The sequence below is a fragment of the Aspergillus stella-maris genome (assembly GCF_047715825.1).
Source record: "Aspergillus stella-maris strain CBS 113639 unplaced genomic scaffold BDV14scaffold_13, whole genome shotgun sequence".
Lineage (NCBI taxonomy): Eukaryota > Fungi > Ascomycota > Eurotiomycetes > Eurotiales > Aspergillaceae > Aspergillus > Aspergillus stella-maris.
The window spans coordinates 358,799-380,473 of NW_027396807.1; the positions used below are offsets into that span (position 1 = coordinate 358,799).

Below are 21,675 nucleotides of genomic sequence, written 5' to 3' on the forward strand. Positions count from 1 at the left end.
TGTTTTTGTTTTCTAATCGCCACGACTGCAAGCTGTGGTTGAGCGTTGAAGGCAGCGTATCGTCCGCAGCCGTGGTTGGCCCGCATCCCGGTCGCACGCACTCCCAAGGTTTCCCTACGACCTCCTCCACAACGCGTTTGTTGTCGTCCCTTGGGTCGCTCCCGAACGCCTTTTCTGTTCATTCTCCTCATTTTGCCTGTCCTGGCTACAGTGCAGTCGTCGCGTTTCATTTCTTACTTCTACGATCTTTTAATCTTAGCTCCGTCTTTTTGCGCTGCACAATCCCGAGTCGACGACTGATACGGCCAATCTAGCGGATTACTCACCGACCGACGCCGGTCCTGATTCAGTCCGATCCACCACCGCTAACCCTCACATCGAGTTTCGGTTATCACCGCGAATAACCAGTCGCTGGTCGGCGCACATCAAGACAATACTCGGACGGAATCCGAGAAATAGCGAACTCGAAGGATTGGACGTCCAGTCGAATGATGACTGTGGTTTGAGGTCGCAACAAAGAACGAGCGAGGCGACGAGTTTACGGACCCCTTACTGCAAGCTAGTCCCGGTTTCCAACGAGCCAGGACTATCTGCACACCCACACTTTTGAGGCATGGACGACTCTCGAGGAAGCGCCTCGATGATGTCCATGATGGACGACCCGTTCGTCATTGAACCAGGAGGCACACGAAACCCCGAAGAAGGCAGCCAGTACACACCCTTCGATGCGCAACTGTTCAGTCTCGACGCATCTTCGCCCGCACAAGCCAAACGAGCCCTCGAAGCCCATCTCGCAGAAACAGAGCGCCGCCTCGAGGAAGCGTCGAAGCTGGGAACCGCCCTGGTCGATCAGCGGAGGGAACTCGAGGAGAAGCTGAAAGAAGTTGAGCAGCAGCAGGAAGAGGGTCAACTGGGACAAGACCTTCGTCAAAAGCTAGCCGATTTGGAGCGCGAGTACAATGAAATCGGACAGGAAACTGCTCGAGCATTTCTTGCTCCAAAGCGGCTTGCCGGAGGCGATGATGGACATTTGGGAACCCCTTCTTTTGACCAGAAGGTCTGCTCTCTCCGGAATGAAATAGTGCGCCATTCAGTCAGATGCTAACTTCTTAATCTATAGTCACCGCTAAGTCCAGCCTTATTTGCGACTCAAGCTACCAACTCGCCAAGCAAAGTGAGCGTACCGTCGCGGAAACAGCGAAACCAGCCTTCAAACCGTGTCCATGATATCGAATTTGCTACCGAGATCTCTACGTCGCTCCTAGCTCAAGTGCGCCAACTCCAGTCTCTTTTAGCCGAGCGCGAAGAAGGATTGAAGACTGTGAACCTGGAAAAGTCCCGACTTGAACTGGAGGCAGAAGGCTATGCGCAACGAATCCGCGCCTTGGATGAGAGCGAGGAACGGTACAAGGATGAAAACTGGGCGCTGGAAACGAGAACCCATGAGCTCATGGCTGCCATCAAAGAAGCCACAGACCGCGAGAGCAAATTGAACAGCAGTCTAGGATCAGTCGCTGCGGAGAAGGGCTCCATGGAGCGAGAGCTGGAGGACTTGAAACAAGCGAATGCGAAACTCATCGAGGACCAAACGGCAGCCCAGAAGGCGACCGACGCCGAGATCAAACTTTTGCGAAGAAACCTCAATGCAGGGGACGCTGAGAAGCTTACGCTACAACGCAAGCTCGAGGATATGAATATTCAGAACCAAGAGCTTGCGAGAGCAGTGGCCATGCGCCTGCGTCAGCATGAAACCGAGGCTACTCGCGAAGTCATCCGCTCCCGCGACTCTGACTCTGACGACCAAGCAACGCCAGAGAACTCACCACCACCATCGCCAAGCAAGTTTACTCCTCGCCATAACCATCTAGAGACTGAGACTCTACGAAGTTCCCTTGGACACGCCCACCGTATGATCCAGAACTTGAGGAGCACCGTTCATCGCGAGAAGACCGAGAAGATTGAGCTTAAGCGCATGCTCCAAGAAGCTCGTGACGAGGTTGAACAGCGCCGCCGCGATTCAACCGTTGCCAATGGAGCAACCAACAAGCGCCAGAAGACCAAGGCTGACAACGCTCGCAAACCCGCTCGCCCGGACTTGTTAGGCGCTGGTAGAAAGAAGGCAGAAGTCGAGATTCATGACTCGGACTGGGAGGATAACGCTGCAGACATCAGTCCGGCTCACAAAGCTTCCAGCAAACCCCACGATCGCACGGAAGACCAGTCCACTGATGAACGCAGTGATGCGTACCAGACTGCAACAGAGGCCGACGATCCTTTCGAGACCGCCAACGAAAGGGAAACCACGACTGAAAGCGAAGCCTTCCAGACCGGCGTCGAGAGCATGGCTGGCGAAAGCACTGACAGTGATGAGCTTACGGAAACCGAGGATCGCGTCCACAGGACTCCTCGCGAACGAGTCTCCTCGCTCACCTTGGCCAAGGCTCGTGATCGAACTTCTTACTACAGCACTGCGTCTACCTCTGCCGACGAGGATGACAGTGAGGACCCTGGCACGCCTTCTGCCACTCACTTCTCAACTCCCCAGTACCGTCTGCGAAATAAGAGGAGCAGTCTGCGCAAGATTCGCCCCTCCAGAGAAGGTCCCATGGGCTTCGATAGCCGCCCCTCAAGCTCGCGCCAATCTCCCGCCGCAACCTTCACCCGGGAATCATCCGGTGCTCCAGAAGGTCAAAGTCTTTTCGCGGAGCTTGCTGACGCTGATGGTAACGAAGACGAAGATGATAACTTCGGCCCACCGATGGAATTCGCTCCGGAATCTCCTTCCACCCCACGCCTGCTCGCTGTATCCAGCTCGAGGAGGTCGTCCGAAATCACTCTTGAGTCTCCATCGAAGCCTCCGAAGCCTGCTATGGTTGACTCTGGTGTGATGACTGATCCTTGGGAACCCGCTCCGTCTATGGTCTCTCAAGCAACGGACGATGATACTGCCAGCAGCGCTCCTGTCACCCCCAAGAAAGCGACAATGTCGGACGCTGGTACGGCTATGGAAGTGGTTGAATCACCGATGTTGGTCAATTCAGGAACACAATGGACCCCTCTTAAATCTGATTCGGACCCTAACGGCGATAATGTTGTGAGCGTTCCTACGCCCCCCAAAATGGCATGGGACAGTCAAGAAGGAGACCAGCAACGAGAACTTGCCGTCTCTGAACCACCGAAGCCTCAACTGGAGCTCGATGTTTCGTCTATTTCTTCCGAAGAAACCGAGCCTGTGGCGCCTAGCTTCCCCGAGCTGAGTACAGCATTTTTCGTAGGAGGCACAACGGAACCAGTTGCCGCCCCTCTTCCTCCTCTGCCTGAAGTGGCCTTGTCGTCGATTTCGTCGCAATTTAGTGAGCCAAAGGCCCCGGTTGTCCCTGCTCTTCCTGAGCCTGAGCCGGTTTATGTACCAAGCATGGCGGCGTCTCAAGTATTTTCTGAGCACACATTGCCTGTCCCACCCAGCCTGCCAGAGCCTACGCCGGAACCTCTGGTCTCATATTCAGAACAAGGAACGAGTACAGAAATCGGGGAATTCTCGCTTTCCACCATCTCGTCAGCAGAAACTGAGCCTGTCGAACCGACCCCTGAACCCAAGGCAGAGGTCGCGGTCGTGGAAGAGGTTGCTCCTGAACCTATCCTTCCCGAAATCTCGCTTTCGACCATCTCGTCGGCAGAAACCGAGCCTGTCGAACCGACCCCTGAACTCGAGGCAGAGGCCGCGGTTGTGGAAGAGGTTGTTCCTGAACCCACCCTTTCTAAGCCTACTCTGCATGAGCTGAGCATCTCCTTCGTCGATCCGGTGTACACCGAATCAATTGCCCCCGCGGTTCCAGAGGCGGCTGTTCAACCAGTACCGCAGTTGGCACTGTCGATTGTCAGCTCGGTCGAAACTCCCCCTGTGGAGTATATTCCAGATGTCTTGTTCCTTCCTACGCCACCGGCAGCCGACGAAAACGTTCCTCCCATGGGAGTGGCCAGTTCTTCGAGAGCAAACAAAGACCCCTCACCTCTTGTTGTCGCGGACGAGAGCACAAGCAAGGATGCTGCCACTGAGATGGTTACTCAACAGGATAGTGTGACACTGCCATTGGGCGCGATTTCTGGAAATGCGGCTCCTCGTCGTGCAAAGTCGAGCTCGTCCAACCAGGCCGATCAGGGTGCGCAGACCATTCTGTCTTCCAAGCAAATCGACCAGATCCTTATGGACCGAGTTTCCTCCCGGCCACTTTCTCCTCCTGACAGCGACAGGGCTAAGGAATCTAGCAACTCACCTTTTGCCACGCCTAAGGCGCGAACGCGCCCAGCTCCTCAGGCTTCAACCACCTCTCTCCACAAGAGGCCTGGAAGTGCCGCAAGCCAAGCCTCGAGTGTTCAAATCCATCCTCCATTGCCTGTCGATCATCGCGAAAATATTCTCGCAGCAGAGAAGAAGTCCATGGAGCAACGCCCGTCGTCTGCGGCGTCTGCTAGCTTGATGGGCCCGCCGCTTGCACCCGCCTCTGCCTTTAAGAACAATGCCGCCCAGCGCCCGCGAACGCCAAACGGGTCGTCTCTTCAAGTCAACTCGGCAAAGACAAACACCTCACGAGCCAGCATGAGACGCGACAGTCACATGTCACGACGATCGTCGGTATCATCATTCGCGTCAGAGCTGGAGGAGCGCTTCAACATGCAACCCAACCCGCCGTTTGCACCACAAGGGTATGCCGCGGGCACGGACCCTCGAATGATCCAAGCGATTACACAAACCATGATTGGTGAGTTCCTCTGGAAGTACACTCGCAGAGCTGTCTCTGGGGAAATCTCCAACACCAGACATCGCCGATACTTCTGGGTCCACCCGTATACGCGAACTCTGTACTGGAGTGAGCACGACCCGCAAACGTCTGGAAAGGCCGAGGGTCGAACAAAGAGTGTTTCCATTGAAGCTGTGAGAGTGGTGGCTGATGACAACCCATACCCCCCTGGTCTCCATTGCAAGAGCTTGGAGATCGTCAGCCCTGGTCGTCGCATCCGATTCACTGCTACAACCAGCCAACGTCACGAGACATGGTTCAATGCGCTTTCGTACCTACTTGTACGAAACGGCGCTGAGGATGAGGGGGCAGAGGACGCCGTCACCTTGGAGGACATAGATGAGTTCAACCCCGGCTTCCGCTCTCGCTCGCGTCAAACCGCACGCATGTCAATTTCGTCGGCGCAAAGCCGTGGCACCCGGAATCTACCCAAGCAACGATCAGGCTCAGCAATGTCTCTGCGCCCGAGTCAAACACCTGGCCGTGTGTCACCGGCCTACGCCCCATCACATCACTCCGACAACGCCAAGGGTTCAGGGTCTCGTCTGAGCACGCTGTTGAACACCACCATCAAGGGCTCTTTCGGACGGAAGGGCCCGAACTATGCGGCGTCTAGCGTCAACGAAGGTAGCATCCACCATCAGAACAGTGTGGAGGACTTTCACCACCACCACCATGTGCACGACCACGATGAGGATGGGCTCGAGAATGTCCGTGCTTGCTGCGATGGCAAACATGATGTCGGCTCGCTCTCGAGAACAAGCCGCTTCAGCCCTCGCGCTAACCGGATTCACTCCCACCACTAAGCTGTGGTGCTTTCACCGTGCGTTCAAAAGTCTTATGTATTAGCGGCATCGCATTCCCACATACAGCCACTATCGTTTCGAAGTGAGCAGCAACTCTTCTCGGCTCCACAGTTATCATTTCTTTGCTGGACGGTCACCCCAGCAAGTGAGCGACATTTCCACCTGCATATCAATTTACTCATGGCCTTGCTTTACATTCTGCATTTTCTGCAACTGCAACTTGATGTTTCCATCCTATCATTTCTGTACGAACCGTTGGTTTATTTCATTTGTTAATATCATACTACTCCTGGCCACTCCTTCGTTATGGCCCGGCTGAATCTCCTCTTACCAACATATGCGCAAACACTTATAGGCGCCTCTTGTATTTTTGATCTTGATCTTCCTCGACCTTGGTATTGGTTTCTATCTGATGACAGCGTTGAGTGTGTATGTGGTTGTAATGCAGACTATTCTTGGTGTCTGGTTCATTCTTTCATTTGGGGAGTATCTATCGTCAGTCAAGAGCAAGAATATTTTGGAACATATCATACCCTCTTCTCAGATGTAGTCATTCTGCACATCAACTACCTTATAGTAGTCCAATCTTCTGTGAGTCACAATGGCACCATACTCTAGTTACCCCGTACATTTCTCTAACAGCGCAAAATGCCGCCTCCAAAAGGGCTTAGTCATCCCCACACCAGAACTACAAAACCAATGCAACTACAACTCCGAACCCCAATATAGAAAGCTCACTCTTCTCCATTCTTCCTCAACTCACGCCAAAGTAATCCGGCAGGATGGGCGTCAAGAACCCCACAACGCACGAATGGCTCCGTGCCCTCGTTGAGCCTGCCATGATCCTCAAGATGGCTATGTATTGTATGTCTTCGCCCACAACCTCTAGCACCGTGGTATAGATGCTCCCTTCCTCGCCTCGAGGACAGGTGGAACAGCGCCCTTGAATCACATTGCTACGATTTCCATAAAAAATGCAATAAGCTGACGAAGGAACAGATTACCTTGAGACAAACGCCAGGGCTGTTCTTAGTGGACGGGTTCTTGCTCCCATTCTCAATGCGAATGAGTTGCGTGATGAGGCGTTTGGGAGGTTTTGGGTTGCGTTTAGTGGTAGGTTTCTCTAAATACTTCTTCTATCTCGGCTGCTTTTATTATCTGGCTTGGTTTGGTTTGCGGTGTACTTCGATTTTCGAACACAACGTACCCAGATTGGACAGATGAGACGAGAACAGAAGAGAAGAGACCTACCTAATACTTGAATATATGGCTAACTAAAGAACCCAGCAAACCGCGAAGAACCAACACCACCACCAGAATCATCAGAGCCAGCACAAATCCAAGACGCCTCAGCGGCCCTCTCATCCCAAACACCGAAAGACGACCCCAACCCAGAAGTCAAAGAAGTCCAAATGTCCTCTGACCTCATCCCCCCCATCCTCGCCCAAGCTAGCGGCGTCACACTCGACGTTGGCCCCGGCACAGGAACGCAAATGCCCCTTCTCGCCAAAAACGGGGGCATCAGCGCTATATACGGCGCTGAGCCCTGCGGCGGATTACATGCCGAACTTCAAAGAAGAGCTGAATTTAATGGGCTGGGAGACAAATATACGATTCTGCCCTGTGGCGTTGAGAAGACGCAACTTGGCAAAGAGATGCAGAAGGTCGGACTCATTGAAGAGAATGGGAAGGGGACAGAGTTATTCGATACAATCGTTACAATCCGCGTCCTTTGTTCTGTTCCTCACCTCAAGGAAACAACTTCTCATCTCTACGACCTCCTCAAACCAGCCGGAAAATTGCTCGTGGTTGAACATGTTGTTAATCCGTGGACGAGCCCGAAGGGGTCGATTCTTGCACGGTTCATGCAGGGAGTCTATCATGCGCTGGGGTGGCGGTGGGTTATGGGTGATTGTTGTCTGGATCGGGATACGGAGGGTGTTCTTAGGGCTGTTGGGGAAGAGAAGGAGAAGGGTGGTAATGGGAATGGTGGGTGGGGGAGTGTTAGTGTTGAGAGGTGGTTTGAGGGGACTTGTATGGTTTATGTTGCGGCGGTATTTGTTAAGAAGGCGTGAATGAGAGTGGGAGAAGGAGCGGGGAGTTATAGGGAAGGGGAGGTGGGTTGGGGTGTCGATGTCGAAGGTGTGTTGCAAGACCTGGTGGTTTTATGTTTGATGCTTTATGCTTTGCGCTTGACGTCTGATGCCTCGCTTTCTGGCGATTCATGGTTTGGTTGTTGGTTTTGACATTACGTCTTTTGAGACATGGGCTTGATATACACTCGATAGAGATATTAGAGATGCATGTCACATGTAGTCATAAAAAATCATTCATTGATTGGGGTATAGTGAGTAAATATGTAAAGTTTAGATGAATATAGACATGTCCGCCAGCAGACACATACCGAACCGACAACTAACGAAGCATCAATATCAATGACACGATGTATGGGTTAAGTAGGTTTCGGCCGGCCAGGCGGCCAAAAATCAAACAAGTCCAACGCTTCCTCAGTCCAAGGCCCAGTTTCCTGATCCTCGTTTCTATTCGCTGCAACTGGATTCAGCGGACTCGGGGCCGGTAAAGGCCTCGTATGAAGACTGTTGATGGTCGTAGGCTCCGAGTATGACTTGCGAAGACCACCAGAACGGGGTCTATGTGCGTCTCCCACGGCTTGGGCGGAGTGCTGTGCTATTGGCAGGGATGTTCCGGAGCGTAGTAGGGAGATAGGTTTTGGTGGATTTGGGGGATTTGGTGGTGGCTGTGGTCGTTGTGTGCTTTCGTGTTCAGAGAGGTTTTGGAAAAGGGCTAAGATGTCGAGGTCTTCTGCTGTATCCCCGTTGCTGGATTTTACCACTGGTGGAGGAGGGCTGTGGAAAAGGGCTAAGATGTCGATGTCTTCTGTTGTATCTCCGTTGCTGGATTTTATTATTGGTGGCGGAGGACTGGATTCAGGTGTAGCGGATCTTGGTTGGTATGATGGCGGTGGAATAGCAGTGTCATCGTCAGAGTCGTCCAGTATGATAAGTGGACTGGAGGTTTCTTCATGTTTTATCGTGACCTGGTTTCTAGTATGGTCAGCTACGGCAATGGACATTTGATGTGGTACATACTGACTGTGCATGCGTCCGGGACAACTGAGATCGTCCCTCAGATTCTCTCGCTGGTGCCCGAGATGACTCCTGGTACATCAACTTCCGACGCGGTCTATCATTGGAAAGTCTAAGAGTATTCCTTGGAGGCTCAGCAGTCGGTTTGAGCGGTTTTGGATCCGGCGGATGTGGATGCGCAATAGGATCACTGGGAGGTGCCTGAGGCTGTTTGGAAGTAGAGGTAGAAAAAGAGGTGGAGGCGGAGGGAGGGACGACTGGTGTAGGAGCGGCGGGTGGTGGTTGTCGCTCTGGCAAAGCCGTCGGCCGTTGATTTAAAGGCCTTATGGGTGGTTGCGTATTCGTAACATGAGTTTGTTGCTTCCGAGGAGGAGAGTTCGACAAGTCGACAACGCCTTGCTCACTTGGTCGACCAACGCGCTCTGGGGATACACGTTGACGCTTCGCAGGCCGCTCAACCGGTTGGTGCGAGTTAGCAGGTCTCGAGGCATGGCGTCGCTCATACGGGGAGCGTGACTGAGGGGCGGGAGCGGGGGTTTTGCGAATTCCGAGCAGGTCGTTCAAGGATCGGGAAGCCTGCTGCGAGGGCCGGGGCGTAGAGCGAGCGGATGAAGGTACTTCTCCAGGGAGCGAAGGTGACGTCTGACTTTTATTCTTGTATAGCTCGGAGAGATCGGTATCTGTCCTTTCGAGGGGCTCGCAGACCTGAATCAAGACACCCTTATCCAGTTCCAACTCGTCACCATCTTGAATTCCTTCGGGTGCGCGCCAATGTAGGTCGCCGATGAAGTAGCCGGTGTTATCGTAGACCATCACCCGCTTGTTGAAGGTGTGAAACCGAAGGAATCCATCTTGCCAGCGTTTGGCCTTTCGTCGGAGGTCATGAGTGAAGAGACAGCGGAACTTGACGACGGGCGCGGTGCCTTGGGTTGCGGGGACGTTCAGGTTGGAGGAGCGAGGGGTTGCCGTGAGGGGGCCAGTCATGATGGATGGAATGAGGGCCCAAGGGTGGGTAGATGCCGTGAGAGGAGCATCTGGTCGAGTCGACGCGAGTGACAGTCAATGTCGTGCATAAACGCGGAGAATCAGAGAAGAGACAACAAAAGAAGAACCAAAAAAGATGCGGAGAGAGGTGGATCCTCAGGCACCAAGGCAGCGAGAGGCTGAAATGCAATCAATCGCTGAAAGCACTCTATTTGACTTTATTTAGTTCTTCGCTAATTTCTCTACTCTGTACTGGTTGATTACTATAGAATTCTTGTCGTGATCAACTATTCTGTACATTGGCTGTCAGCATCAAACCCCGAGTAACCCAGGGTCCTGATCTACACAGCAAAGTGGCGGTGGTGCAGCAATTATCCACCGCATTTACCTGCAATTAACGGCGACTGTCGCAAACCTGGAGCCTAGAGCTGTTGACAACTCCAGCGCTGCGTCATCAAATGAACGTGCCATGAGCCCGTTCTTTCCCTGACCACCTTTTCTTTTAACCTTGCCCAACCTTCATTCTCCTCTTCCACCTGGTCTCACTGCAGCTCCCCGCATTCTGTCGCTACCTACCTGCCTACCTATCTTACCCTCCCAAAATGCAGTCTGTCCAGAGACAATTCGGCCGGTTTATGAAACGATCGGCCGACGACAACCAGGTGGCCTTTCTGCTCAAGGACTTTGACCAGATCGATAAATTGCTAGATAAGGTTGGCTGCGGAACCATGGATTTCCCCCGTTTAATGGATGACAGCTAACCGTTGCGACCAACAACAATTAGATTGTCGACTCGACAAAGGCCTGGCGCGATGCATGGTCGTCGCTCCTCACCCACCAAGACCGCATGCTCATCGAATTCGAGAGCCTCTACGCTCCCATAATTGGCTCTGCAGACCCGACTCCCCATGTTCCTGTTCCGACGCCTGAGGCCACGCTGGCGAGGACAGCGAAGCTCAAGGAGGAGTATGAGGATATGGCGAAGGACCTTATGCGCGAGATATCTGCCATTGACGATCGTATGATTGATCCTGCTTCGCAAGCCAAAGAGGCTTTGGTTCCGTTCAAGAAAGCTATCAAGAAGAGGGACGACCGTAAGGTCGGGAATGGACCCTCCCAATTGCCGCAAGCAGATAGCTGACTCGGTTGTAGCTGGACTATGAGCGTCACCATGGCCGCGTTGAAAACTACTCAAAGAAAGGAAAGCGCTCAGAGCGTGACAACTCTGCGCTGGTGAGGGCCGAGGACGATTTGGCCAGAGCGACTGAAGTATGTACAGCCCAACCCCACACATAACTATACTGACAACACCAGGACTATCATGCCGCGGACGAGCATCTACGACAACACTTACCTCCATTGATCAACGCAGTGTTCTCTTTGCTCCCCCGACTCCTCTCCGCGCAGATCGAGATCCAGAATAGCCTCCTCGCAAATTACTACACCGTGATATACGGCTACTGCGAACAGGAACAGTTTCCCTACGACCCCCCGCAGTCTCTCGACAAAACAGTCGATCAATGGGAAGCCGTCTGTCAGCCTATCCAAGAGCAGGTCGAGAATCTAGCAACGATCGCGAACGGCAAGTCTGTGCGATCAAACTCCCACAGCCACTCTCAATCCCCGAACGACCGCCGCCCCAGCAATCCGCTCAGCACCCTCAACCGCCTCCGCAGCAGCAACAACGTCCCAACCCAGTCTGACGGACAAGACAGCAAACCCTCTCTGGGCGCTCGCGCAAAGTCATATACAGCCTCTATACCAGCTTTGAACAAAGACACCTCCAACCCCGCCAAATCAACACCCACCCTCATCGAATCCCGCACGCCCTCATCGCACTCAATCCCACCATTACACCCCCAATCCCAACTCCAACCCCCATCGGACCCCTCAACACCGCCAATCCCCCTCGCAAGCAAACCATCCATGTCCGCCCTCGCAGGCGCAAAGAAGAAGCCACCACCCCCACCACCGAAACCGCGCAGCGCCTCAGCGCACGCATCCTTCGTCACGGCACTCTACGACTTTGCGGGACAGAGCGCAGGTGACTTGGTGTTCTCTGAGGGCGATCGGATCCGTGTGCTGAAGAGGACGGATTCCACGGATGATTGGTGGGAGGGAGAGCTACGGGGGGTGAGGGGGAGTTTTCCGGCGAATTATGTGGAGATTGTTTAGTTCTAATTGTTTAGAAAGATTCCCCTGTTGTTTCTTAAGTTTGTTTCCGGCATTTATGTGATTCAGGAGAGAGTATATCCTTATTGTTTCTGGATGCTAATGATGGTGCGAATTTGGCTCTGGAAAACACATATATCCTTGGTTTATGCAGGTTAAGAGAACTGACTAGAGCGCTAATATAACAATTCGTTCCAAAAGAATGACTCTTAGAAGACAACTGTGATAGAAATGAGTGTCCAACGTACAAGAAAACGTGATATCGTTCGGCGACTCTATAGAAAGGCCGGCTCTGGGCTTGAGTCATTGCCCCCTTCCATCTGACGTCGTCGACTGTCCAAGAATATCTCCACCATGCGCTTACTCGACATCGGTGACTGAAGACCAGCTGCCTGATCGTACATACCCGATTCTAATTTCGCGTTCTCGTTGGTGACTCGTCGGTTCTCGCGGAGGAAACGAGCAGATCGTCTATGCAACAGTCTCGCTTCTTGGGATCCTGGTGACCACTTGGACGAATACTGCCCATATTTTCCACCGCCCATTATCGGAGAGGCCTCAACGGAAGGTCTCTTGGGGGTTGGCGAGTCTGGAATTCGTGGCTGGTTGCTTGATCTTGACAGCATTGGTGACACTCCGTTGCTGCTATGCCCCGACTGGGCGGATTTCAAGAAGTGTTCCTGCCCTCCAGAACCACGGAAGACATCATCAGCCATCAACGGTGGCATAGAAGGTGTGGGGACGGTTGGCGACGTTTCGCGGGCCTTCACTACCGTGCGCAAGCTGGACGATCGGCTGAATGGCCGAGAAAAGTTGCTGTTTGTCGAGACACGTCGGCTAAGCTCTTCATGTTCCCCAGCTGGGGTGACACCCCTGCTTCCTACACGTATTCTTCGAGTTGGTACGGCAGATGTAAAGTTCGTAGCTGGATAATCATTGATCTCGGCATCTTCACGATAGTGTCGTGTAGACGCGGAGTTCTCAATCCTGGCCATTTGCGAGTCCATCCAGCTCTGCCAGTCAGTGCCAGTTTGCCGCGAACTATCTACCTCTGGAGTATCAACAAGCTTGTTAGGCGAGCTGTACGCTGTTCTTTCTGATGCGTATATGGTGGCTACTCCTGGTTCCGCTGGCGAATCGGGAGAATCGGCAGCAACTATGGATTGTAGCGAGTGGCCGTTCGTCGTTCGAGAATAGACACTCGGCGAAATGGAACTACCCCGTAAGCTGTCTCGCTGCACAAGGTTACCATCATCTACAGCAGTCTCGGTCGGACGGCTTGCGCCACGGGACGGCGGTGCAGCACGACTTTCTGGCTGCTCAAAAGGCGTCGCCGGACCAGGATTCGCGGTTGCGAAAGATCTCGGGGAGCTTATGGAAACGTCGCTAGGAACCTGACGGATTGTGTGCCTGCTGCGGTGGAACCGCGATGATCCCTGCGTAGGGATTGCTTGGTGCTCTTTGATATGGCCGATGGCAACATCTTCATCCGGGGCATGTGCGTTTGCTCCTCCAATTCGTTTCATCAATGCGGAGAACAAGCGGTGGCTATCGACTGCGCCTGGCCCACGGCTCATCGAGCCTGAGGGCAGTGGTGGAGCGTCAATCTGGCTGATAATTCCTTGCTCGGAAATAATAGAAAGACGTTCCTGGCCACTGACCCTGGGCGTTGCGATTGTATTGGCCGCAGTGGAATCTGCCCAGCTTGTCACTCGAGAACGGCTGGTGGCTATGCTTCCAGAGCTCTGCATCCTCCTTATTGTCGACTGTCGGCTCCTCTCTTCTCGCTCCGGTACTTGGTCGATACTGAAGCTATCAGGATCACCTGAATAATGATTCTCATCGCTGGCCGTAGGAGCAGGTGACTGGCCCCAATGTTGAGAAGACGCAGGTGACGCATGCAACTTCGACTGCCCAGATGTATTCCTTGAAAGCCCCAAGACTCGTTTGATCCCCTTCTTTATGGTCGTTGAGAATGCCCTAGCTCTCCCGTGAGACTGGGAAACCTTGACCTGATTGACCGAACCATCTGTGATCGAACTACCTTCACAACTTGTGGCACGGAAAGTCTTTCTGAACGGCTTGTGCTCCCGCCTGACTTTTGACATGGATAGCGGCGGCCAATTCTGGGTGTCAGGGCTGTTCAAGAGATTCTGCTGGTACTGAGAGCGTGCCAGTTGGATAGATATATCTTGACTCTTCGCACGTCGCAGTGTATTCTGAGACTGAGGATTGGGATCAGTCTTCAAGAACGACATTGACCGTCTCAATGTGCGATATAGTCTCGGAGGATCGGATCCTGGTCCACGACTAGATATACTGGGGGAATATGACTCGGGAGACGTTACTCCGTAAGGTGTATGGGAAGCGCGCTGTCTGGTTGAAAACATCGACCGTGATTTTCGCAGACGACGGTAGGAGGAAGGCAATGACGCGATGCGGTCATCAAGGGCTCCAAATTCGCTAATTGATGGTAGAGCCGTTGACCAAGGCTGATCATTTTCCGAACCCTCGACGGATGGAGAGACCGAGTGTTGGATTGGAAGGTCATCTGCGGGTTGTGATTCTCCTGACTGGTAGGAAGACCGTTTGTATCGTCTCGGGGGAACTGCCATGCTATTAGGCCCGCCTAATCGACCATACGAGCTCTCAGACAGAGTAGTAGGTCTCTCGGCAGAGCGCGACATGGCCATAGCCCTAGACGCAGCGGCAGTTGCGAATAATCGAGCGAGCTCTGGGTCGAAGGGTTCGCTTGTCTGGTAATGGTCGTTACTGGTGCGAGAGAATCGAGTAGATTTGGATTTTCGCAAGCGGTATTTTGCGCTCATGCTGCGGAAATGCGATCCTATTATATTGACTTAGATCTATTTCGGAAAATAGATGCGCGATAGACAAATGGGATGCGGTGAGAAAGATGAATTGCTCGTCAGCATTCAGCCATATCGATCAAGAAACATCGTCAATATTCTGGGTAGGAAGGCACGACCAGCCGCTCCTTCCCAACCCAATGCGCCCATGGTTGATGTTGACATGCCCCTGGCGCAGTTTCCGGAATTGGAAACATCATAGATCGGGAGGCGGAGCGAGAGCTCCCAAAGATCTAAAGGACCCTCAAATTGCTGCCAGCAGCCCTGAAAAATACATACTCATGATTGGTCGACCTCCTGGAGCCACCGCAGGCAAATTTTTAGGGTTGACTCAGGCGCCGTCAAGGCTGTGCTATATGAGTCATCAGTCCAAGTCAAAACAAAGAGTCACATTGAAAACAACAACGCGGTAGACATCAAGATTATGAATATAATAGCACCAGCCTAGGTAGGATTACCTCCTTAGATAGAATCAATTGTCGAACATAACTCGCTGATCATGGATCAAGCTCAAACGGCCAAACTGGCCCGGCTGGACGGACGAAAGCTGGAGGGAGGAGGTCAACTAGTCCGCATTGCGGTTGCATTATCCGCCCTCACAGGCCGCGCCGTCGCGATTGACCACATCAGAGGCAACCGGACGGGAAAGACAGGACTCAAAGCCTCACATCTGGCCGCGGTTCAGACCCTCGCGGAACTGAGCGGGAGCACAACCGTCAAGGCCCAGGTGGGCTCCTCTTCGATAGGATTCTACCCTCCACCGCGCGATCAAGACCAAGACCCAGCTTCAGCTCCCATTTGCCAAACAAAATCAGATATCGACATCCGCCTGCCCACGCCTGGGTCCGTCTTCCTGGTCTTCCAGGCGCTCTATCCGTACCTTTTGCACTCCACCTCTACCGACCGAATTCGTCTTAGTATCGTTGGGGGGACCAATGTCTCGTCTTCCCCGTCGATCGATTATGTCTTCCAGGTGCTGATCCCTAATTTCGCCAGGCTTGGGCTGCCGCCACTCTCTGTGCAATTGGAGAAGCGCGGATGGTCATCGGGTCCTGGTGCTGGCCATGCGCACTTGGGAAGGGTGACTTTTGTGATAGACACGCTGCGGGGACGGGGAGGAAGCGGCGGGTCCCCGACCCGGCCAGATGGTACTCTGTCGAGCCACGCGATCCCCTCGATGGATCTGCAGCAGTGCCGACGGGGTACGATTTCCAGGATCGACATTACAGTGCTTGCCCCTGATGATCGGCTCGACGACTCCAACAGCCACGAAGGCTCCCCAAACATGAGGGGAAACAAGAGGTCAAACAAGCAGTCAGATTTGTCGAGTCAGTATGATGAGAAGGATGCAGCAGCAAAACCTGAGGAATGTGATGGACCGGAGACTGTCCGTACTTTCATGGAGCGCTATGTCCATAGGGCTCTTCGCAGACGGCTGAAGGATTTGCCCCCCTTGGTTCTCCCCCGCCGTCAATCCGAAGCATCCCAGGACCACGTTGACGTCGTGCCTATCGAGACCCATCTCACCGAGGCCACGCACCGTCGATCCTGTCTGTACGTGCTGATCGTGGCCCATACGTCAACGGGATTCAGAATCGGGCGTGATGCATTGTACGGTTCGTTGGGTGGACAGCCAAAATCCAAGATGCCTAGGAGACGCGACAAACGTCAGGACAAGCCTCAAGAGGAAATGGCTCTCACAGTGAAGGGGTTAGTTGATAAGTGCGTTGATGAATTTCTTCGCGAGCTTCACGATCCCCAGCTGCAGGCCGAATCAGCTGGACATCAACCTTGTGTCGACGAACACATGAGGGATCAGCTTGTTGTTTTTGAAGCATTGTCCAAGAAAGCAGATGCTTCAAGAGAGCAAGCCGTCGATGATCGAGAAAATGAGAGATACTGGAGTCTGCACACGAGAACAGCGCAATGGGTGTGTCGGGAAATGCTTGAGGATGATGGTAGCAGTAACACGTGAGGACGGAGATAGAGATAGATAGCGCCGAGCCTAGACGAACGATTAAAGACTTACAACAAGACCCAGATGATTGTTTATTTATTTATTTATTGTTTTTTTAATTTGAAAGCATTGCAGTAGCTTCCGTCATTTCATTCTATTTTCACCATTAAAAAACAGAAGCGAGGGGAGGGTAGCAGGACAACAAGAGATCCGCCTCGATCAGGATTAAACAGCAAAGGATATCAGGCCGAAGAAAAAAAGAAAGAAAGCGAAAAACAAAGCTAGCCGCCTGGACTAAGGTATGTGTGCGGAAATCGAGATAGCCTCCCCCCATGTGGTATATGTGTGAACTCCCAGCAATGCATCAAGTCAGAGCATCAATGTAGACGATAATTAGGAAATTTTAGGTGGAGAGAGAGAGGTGAAGAAGTGAAGAGATGGTCGGCGAAAGGACACAGTGTTGCGGATCCTCCTTGACACTGGCCCCAGCCTGTAGGACCCTTGCAATCCGGTTGAAGGTCTCGGGGGTCCCTCTGCGCCCATTCGCGATCCGTCTCGGTGGTTGCTTTTGTGTCGTGGCAAAAGATTTAGACCATTTCGCGGACGATGGCCTTGTACGAGGAGTTCTCCAGGATCTCGGAAGGCAGTGCTCGGCGGTAGTCTCTGGGCTGGGCAAAGGGCGAAGCCGAGGCAGGACGGCGCAAGTTCAGTTGCTAGAGTGGGTTTGGTCAGCTGGTGTTCGGGAGGCAAACAAAGGGAGCCATGAAAGGGGACAAACCTTGCAGTCAGGACATTTGCCTCCGTTGATGTTGACACGTCCGCGGCATCCGCGAGGGTAGTTGGCGCAGGAGAACATTGTGAAGAGGTGAGGTGAGGTGAGGTGAGGTGAGGTTGTGAAGTTGGTAGGTTGTTATTGTTGTGTTGTTTGTAGAGGTAGACGTAGGTCGTAGAATTAGGAGTAGGTAGATGTGTTCCCGTCAAGGGAGACTTTGGCTATTGCTGGCTGGAGGGAGGAGGATGAAGGAACGGCTGTCTCTTTTGCGAGAGCGGAGGTGGATGATTATGAAGGAATGAACGACAGGAGCTGTCAGGATAAAGTAGGGAAAAGCAAAGAAGGCAAGGATGGGGAGGAGAAAAAGAAAAGAAGAGACGAAGAAGCTCCGCCCAGGCTAAAAGTAAAAAAGAGGGCCAAGCCACCGCAGTGGGAATTACGTCAAGATCGAGCGACCGTTGTCTTGCAGGGGAAAATGAGGAAAAGGATCGCAGCCTAAAACCGCCGCGCTGGTCCGCTGTTGGAGCTAGTTCGACTTTGCCTGGGCCCGCGAGCGTTGCGCCACTCAATAGGGGCTAGATGTAAGACACGTTTTAGGAGGCAGGCACAAGTGATTGAGGACAGAATTAGCACTGGGAATGTTTAATTGAGAGTTCGAGACTGAGCCAACTAAGTCTGTCAGTCTGAGATATCTCGTGCTTAAGTAGCCTCTAAAATAGGAGGGGGTGTATAGCTCAACGTCGCAGTCGGAGCCAAGCCGAGCAAATTCCCTTAACAGCGCGTGTTATTATTTTTATTTTTCATTATTTCCTAGCAGATTATTGAATATTCGATTCATCGTGACAAGGCACCCGTCCACCAGTCTCATGGGCATCACCGACTGGCCAGGGACATTTAGGGACGCTGCGCTCCGTGAGCCAACATCCTCCGCTGCGTACTATTGGCCTTACGGAGACGTTTTCAGTCTTGACAATAATCCCATGAAAGCAAGCAAGATCATTCAGGATTCAATGCTGCTCACGCCCTGGCCCACTCGGTCAACCAAGAGTCGTGTTTGTGCCCTGGTCCAGATTTCCGGGTACCCCCGGACCACCAGCTTTATCCATTCTTATTTAAGGCCAGGAGGGCTGGACAAAAAAAAAGGCCGATCAGTTCCCGAGGTTGATCGAAGAAAAACGGCTGATCGTTTGAGATATGACTCGCAGGTCTGTGACCACCAAGTCACGGACGCTCCGGGCTTGATTGCAGGGAGGTATGGGCCGTGTTGAAGTATCAACCCACAACCTAAAGTCTGCACATGCATCAGCATTGGGTTGCTGGTCAGCTCGTCGCCGTTCCATCCATAGCCACGGATGTTTCGGTTAGATGAGGTAGGAGGCCGTGCCGCAGGTAGGCGTCTAGATCTCCTTACCGTCGCAGCTGGGCTCCATCCGATGTTTCTGGAACGTTGCCTAGGCGAGACAGCCCCGTTTCGCGGTCTTTGGATTGATCATTTAAGGAGTAGAAAATTTCAGCAGCCGGCATAAGCGAAAGGGCGCGACCAATTGTAAACCCAGGAACACTGCCTTGCCTTTGTGAGCGCTTCGTTCACAGCCCACGGGAAAAGGATAGGGTCGCCCTGATCCTGGCAGGCAATTATTCGGGAGACCGACATTATTGCTCGATCTGGGTGACAGCCGCCGATCATTGATTCCACTTCGATCAGCGACATCGATTTTGGACTGTCGATGAGGAGTTGGGATCAATTATCATTTGCGCGCTTTGTGCAGCGTGCGTCTCGCACCACCATGGTCGCCCATTTGCCCTTTCAAGGAGGACCAATGTTGAAACAACCAGTAGTAATCCACTGCATCGGAATTAGCTCTCAACCACCACAAACAACGAGGTTGGATACCTTCCGAGTTCCGGAAGATGGGGGGGGCAATAATGGGCATGCATGAAAGAGCGAGTGTTTGCTTGCTAGTGTAGCTTACCTAGCAGGAGGCTAACCGGATCGCCCAAGCTTCAAGCAACGGGACGCCGCGCATGCAGTCCCTGCTGACACTGACGGGGAGCGTCGAACAGGATACCCCGTCTACGAGTGGAGGGGGAAGGAAGGGTGCGAAGCTCGGCTGCGATCACTTGACGCGATCATGTGCCCGCCCGTCATGCATTCTCCTCTGCTCTTGCCAACTGCCTCCTCTCCAGTTGCACCTCACTGCTTCTTGATTGCTTCTTCACAACCCAATCATCGCTTCCTCGCCATATCATTGACCCTGTCCATGAGCCGTTACAGCTCCGAATTTTCCGATGACACGACCGGAGCAATGGATATACGTGGCTAGACTACGAGCTAGTTGGGTGTTGAACTAAGGTTACGTTTCGCTATTGAGCAAACATCTCCGTCCTCGCGGTGCCTCGTTCGTCATCTTACATATTTCTCCTCTTCGCAGTCACGGTAGTGTTGGATTTCAGGTTTTTTCCCGCCCAACGTACATTCCACCCTCGTACGATTCGATTCGTGGATGACGTCGGCCTCGCGACGCGACTTGTATACCATTGTCGACCTCCAAACGACTCCCGAAGACAAGTCCTATAATGACATAGAGTATATGCCTAGCCTCAGCCTCCTCCCTCGTTTCAGGACGCCGTGCCTCCCCGGCGGGGACCCTAACTTCAACCCTGGGCCCCATAATCACTTCTCGGTCCATTCCTTCATGCAAGTGATGATGTGAGATCGCAAACAATTAGCCCCAATAGCACTTCTGGTCTCCGTCGACGCCATCCACAGTCATCCATGATGGCTTGTACAGATTGCAGTGGATGGACAATGTTTCCGATCTAGCGACAAACTTTTGTCGCATGTTAATATGCAGCCTATAGAACCATTCCTTCCATATTACAAGGGGTATACACCGGAGATATCAGAATCCTGTCCACAACCCCATCGTGGCGTGCGATACTAAAGTGGAGATAGATCTGCGGCTTCTGACATCTCCAACAGCCTCCAAACCCTCGTGGTTTAGCTACACTGAAACTGTTAATCTCACCCAACCCCCCGCCACCTCATCGACCTCAGGGCCTGGAACGATCCAGAGTTGGCTATCAGCCTAGTTGGCCTTATAAGCGACAATGTTAAGACGTGATAAGTCGTCTCAAAATCTCACCCGGGACCCGAGGTTATCTCGAGTGTCAACTTAACTGTCAACGCTGTAAGCCTGATCGCCAATGCGTTAGTGCCCCGCGTGGTGAATGCATACTAAGGCATGTCAATGGCCATTGAATTCACTACATCAAACAAGCCCATGCAATGGTTCCGCTCTTTCCGTTGGTATTCAACAATCTCGATGGCTGCCAGACGCCCAGAGTTTCCTCAAACTTGTATGTGTGTACATTGTACACCACTAGTCGGCCAAACTATAACAATGCCTCATGCAGGATGATGGCTGATTGCGGCCACGTAAACCATGCGCAGCAAGCGAGCGATTCATGCCCTTGGGGGCGAGAAATCCCGATGACCGTGGAAATTTCCCCATCGGAGCTATGCATGGAGGCAATGCGCATCCAAAAATTTTCGCCCTTTGTCCAGCCTTGTTGCAAACGGTATGGGATGCTTACTTCTCTTTTGTCTGTCTGAAATAGAGCGTAGGATTTGGAATTCCGTCTCATCCATCTCTCTGATCAAGTGCCCGTCCACGGTCGAGCGCCGAATCCCCGACGTTCTTTGTCTTCATCGAAATTTTCCGGCTTCCTACACCGTGGCCAACCCATAAACGCAAGCTCGACACAACTTGAAAAAAGATCTTCTCTCGGATGAGACTTCCGAAGGTACTATTAACTGGAAGAAGGCGGTTTCTCCGCGGCAAGGATCTTCTGTGTTCTCGTCTCCTTTCTGAAGCTGAGTTTAGGTGCGGCTTTGCTTGCTCGATTGCGGTGATCGACTAGTCCATATCCCCTGCTATACAGGGTATACAGTACGTTGAGGCCGTGTAACCCAGGTGTGACTCTAGGGGGATGTGTGTACCCACTGCTCGGTACTATCTCACTCATTGCCACTGAAGATCGGGCGGGATCAACCATGACACAGCATGGTAGGGCGAGCGAGACGAACGATGCTTTCTTTGTTCACATCCTCGAGGATCCTTCCCGGGATCGACACCCGCAGCCTCTGAAGAACTGTCTAGGCTCTTCATCGAGAATTTGCGACTATACGACGAACCAAGTGCCGACTC

The 21,675-nt window shown here is 52.8% G+C and overlaps 8 protein-coding genes across 8 annotated transcripts; 5 read left to right on the forward strand and 3 right to left on the reverse strand.

Moving 5' to 3' along the window:
* Positions 1-422: 422 nt before the first annotated feature.
* Positions 423-1,278, forward strand: BDV14DRAFT_26829 (uncharacterized protein). Its single transcript, XM_073776412.1, has one exon. It carries the CDS (start codon positions 614-616, stop codon positions 1,103-1,105), a length of 492 nt encoding a protein of 163 aa, XP_073630515.1. The 5' UTR covers positions 423-613; the 3' UTR covers positions 1,106-1,278.
* On the forward strand, positions 1,035-6,209 carry BDV14DRAFT_169512 (putative nuclear migration protein (ApsA)). Its single transcript, XM_073768047.1, has one exon. The coding sequence runs from the start codon at positions 1,451-1,453 to the stop codon at positions 5,603-5,605; it is 4,155 nt and encodes a 1,384-aa protein (XP_073630516.1). The 5' UTR covers positions 1,035-1,450; the 3' UTR covers positions 5,606-6,209.
* A 45-nt stretch (positions 6,210-6,254) lies between these two features.
* BDV14DRAFT_169513 (class I SAM-dependent methyltransferase) lies at positions 6,255-7,948 on the forward strand. The gene is made up of 3 exons (XM_073768048.1): positions 6,255-6,469; positions 6,605-6,718; positions 6,893-7,948. Exons 1-3 carry the CDS (start codon positions 6,388-6,390, stop codon positions 7,678-7,680), a joined length of 984 nt encoding a protein of 327 aa, XP_073630517.1. The 5' UTR covers positions 6,255-6,387; the 3' UTR covers positions 7,681-7,948.
* Positions 7,949-8,057: 109 nt separating this feature from the next.
* BDV14DRAFT_197919 (uncharacterized protein) lies at positions 8,058-9,696 on the reverse strand (the record flags this gene model as incomplete). The annotated part of the gene is made up of 2 exons (XM_073772791.1): positions 8,058-8,670; positions 8,720-9,696. The coding sequence occupies 2 exons, from the start codon at positions 9,694-9,696 to the stop codon at positions 8,058-8,060; spliced, it is 1,590 nt and encodes a 529-aa protein (XP_073630518.1).
* A 431-nt stretch (positions 9,697-10,127) lies between these two features.
* On the forward strand, positions 10,128-12,007 carry BDV14DRAFT_26854 (uncharacterized protein). The gene is made up of 4 exons (XM_073776413.1): positions 10,128-10,409; positions 10,481-10,795; positions 10,849-10,965; positions 11,011-12,007. The coding sequence occupies exons 1-4, from the start codon at positions 10,299-10,301 to the stop codon at positions 11,869-11,871; spliced, it is 1,404 nt and encodes a 467-aa protein (XP_073630519.1). The 5' UTR covers positions 10,128-10,298; the 3' UTR covers positions 11,872-12,007.
* Positions 12,008-15,138, reverse strand: BDV14DRAFT_26855 (uncharacterized protein). Its single transcript, XM_073776414.1, has one exon. The coding sequence runs from the start codon at positions 14,694-14,696 to the stop codon at positions 12,144-12,146; it is 2,553 nt and encodes an 850-aa protein (XP_073630520.1). The 5' UTR covers positions 14,697-15,138; the 3' UTR covers positions 12,008-12,143.
* BDV14DRAFT_169522 (putative RNA 3'-terminal phosphate cyclase) lies at positions 15,138-16,778 on the forward strand. Its single transcript, XM_073768049.1, has one exon. It carries the CDS (start codon positions 15,235-15,237, stop codon positions 16,708-16,710), a length of 1,476 nt encoding a protein of 491 aa, XP_073630521.1. The 5' UTR covers positions 15,138-15,234; the 3' UTR covers positions 16,711-16,778.
* Positions 16,779-17,279: 501 nt separating this feature from the next.
* On the reverse strand, positions 17,280-17,548 carry BDV14DRAFT_197923 (uncharacterized protein; the record flags this gene model as incomplete). The annotated part of the gene is made up of 2 exons (XM_073772792.1): positions 17,280-17,405; positions 17,471-17,548. 2 exons carry the CDS (start codon positions 17,546-17,548, stop codon positions 17,280-17,282), a joined length of 204 nt encoding a protein of 67 aa, XP_073630522.1.
* Between the last annotated feature and the right edge of the window lie 4,127 nt (positions 17,549-21,675).

What these genes read in the sequence shown, in the direction of transcription:
- BDV14DRAFT_169522 (XM_073768049.1), top strand. Translation starts at nt 15,235, where the DNA reads ATGGATCAAGCTCAAACGGCCAAACTGGCCCGGCTGGACGGACGAAAG.
- BDV14DRAFT_169512 (XM_073768047.1), top strand. Translation starts at nt 1,451, where the DNA reads ATGGCTGCCATCAAAGAAGCCACAGACCGCGAGAGCAAATTGAACAGC.
- BDV14DRAFT_26855 (XM_073776414.1), bottom strand. Translation starts at nt 14,696, where the DNA reads ATGAGCGCAAAATACCGCTTGCGAAAATCCAAATCTACTCGATTCTCT.
- BDV14DRAFT_26829 (XM_073776412.1), top strand. Translation starts at nt 614, where the DNA reads ATGGACGACTCTCGAGGAAGCGCCTCGATGATGTCCATGATGGACGAC.
- BDV14DRAFT_169513 (XM_073768048.1), top strand. Translation starts at nt 6,388, where the DNA reads ATGGGCGTCAAGAACCCCACAACGCACGAATGGCTCCGTGCCCTCGTT. An exon ending in CCTCAAGATGGCTATGTATT is followed by an intron (nt 6,470 to 6,604) that starts GTATGTCTTCGC and finishes ACGAAGGAACAG; the next exon opens with ATTACCTTGAGACAAACGCC. An exon ending in GTTTTGGGTTGCGTTTAGTG is followed by an intron (nt 6,719 to 6,892) that starts GTAGGTTTCTCT and finishes TAAAGAACCCAG; the next exon opens with CAAACCGCGAAGAACCAACA.
- BDV14DRAFT_26854 (XM_073776413.1), top strand. Translation starts at nt 10,299, where the DNA reads ATGCAGTCTGTCCAGAGACAATTCGGCCGGTTTATGAAACGATCGGCC. An exon ending in TCGATAAATTGCTAGATAAG is followed by an intron (nt 10,410 to 10,480) that starts GTTGGCTGCGGA and finishes AACAACAATTAG; the next exon opens with ATTGTCGACTCGACAAAGGC. An exon ending in ATTTGGCCAGAGCGACTGAA is followed by an intron (nt 10,966 to 11,010) that starts GTATGTACAGCC and finishes TGACAACACCAG; the next exon opens with GACTATCATGCCGCGGACGA.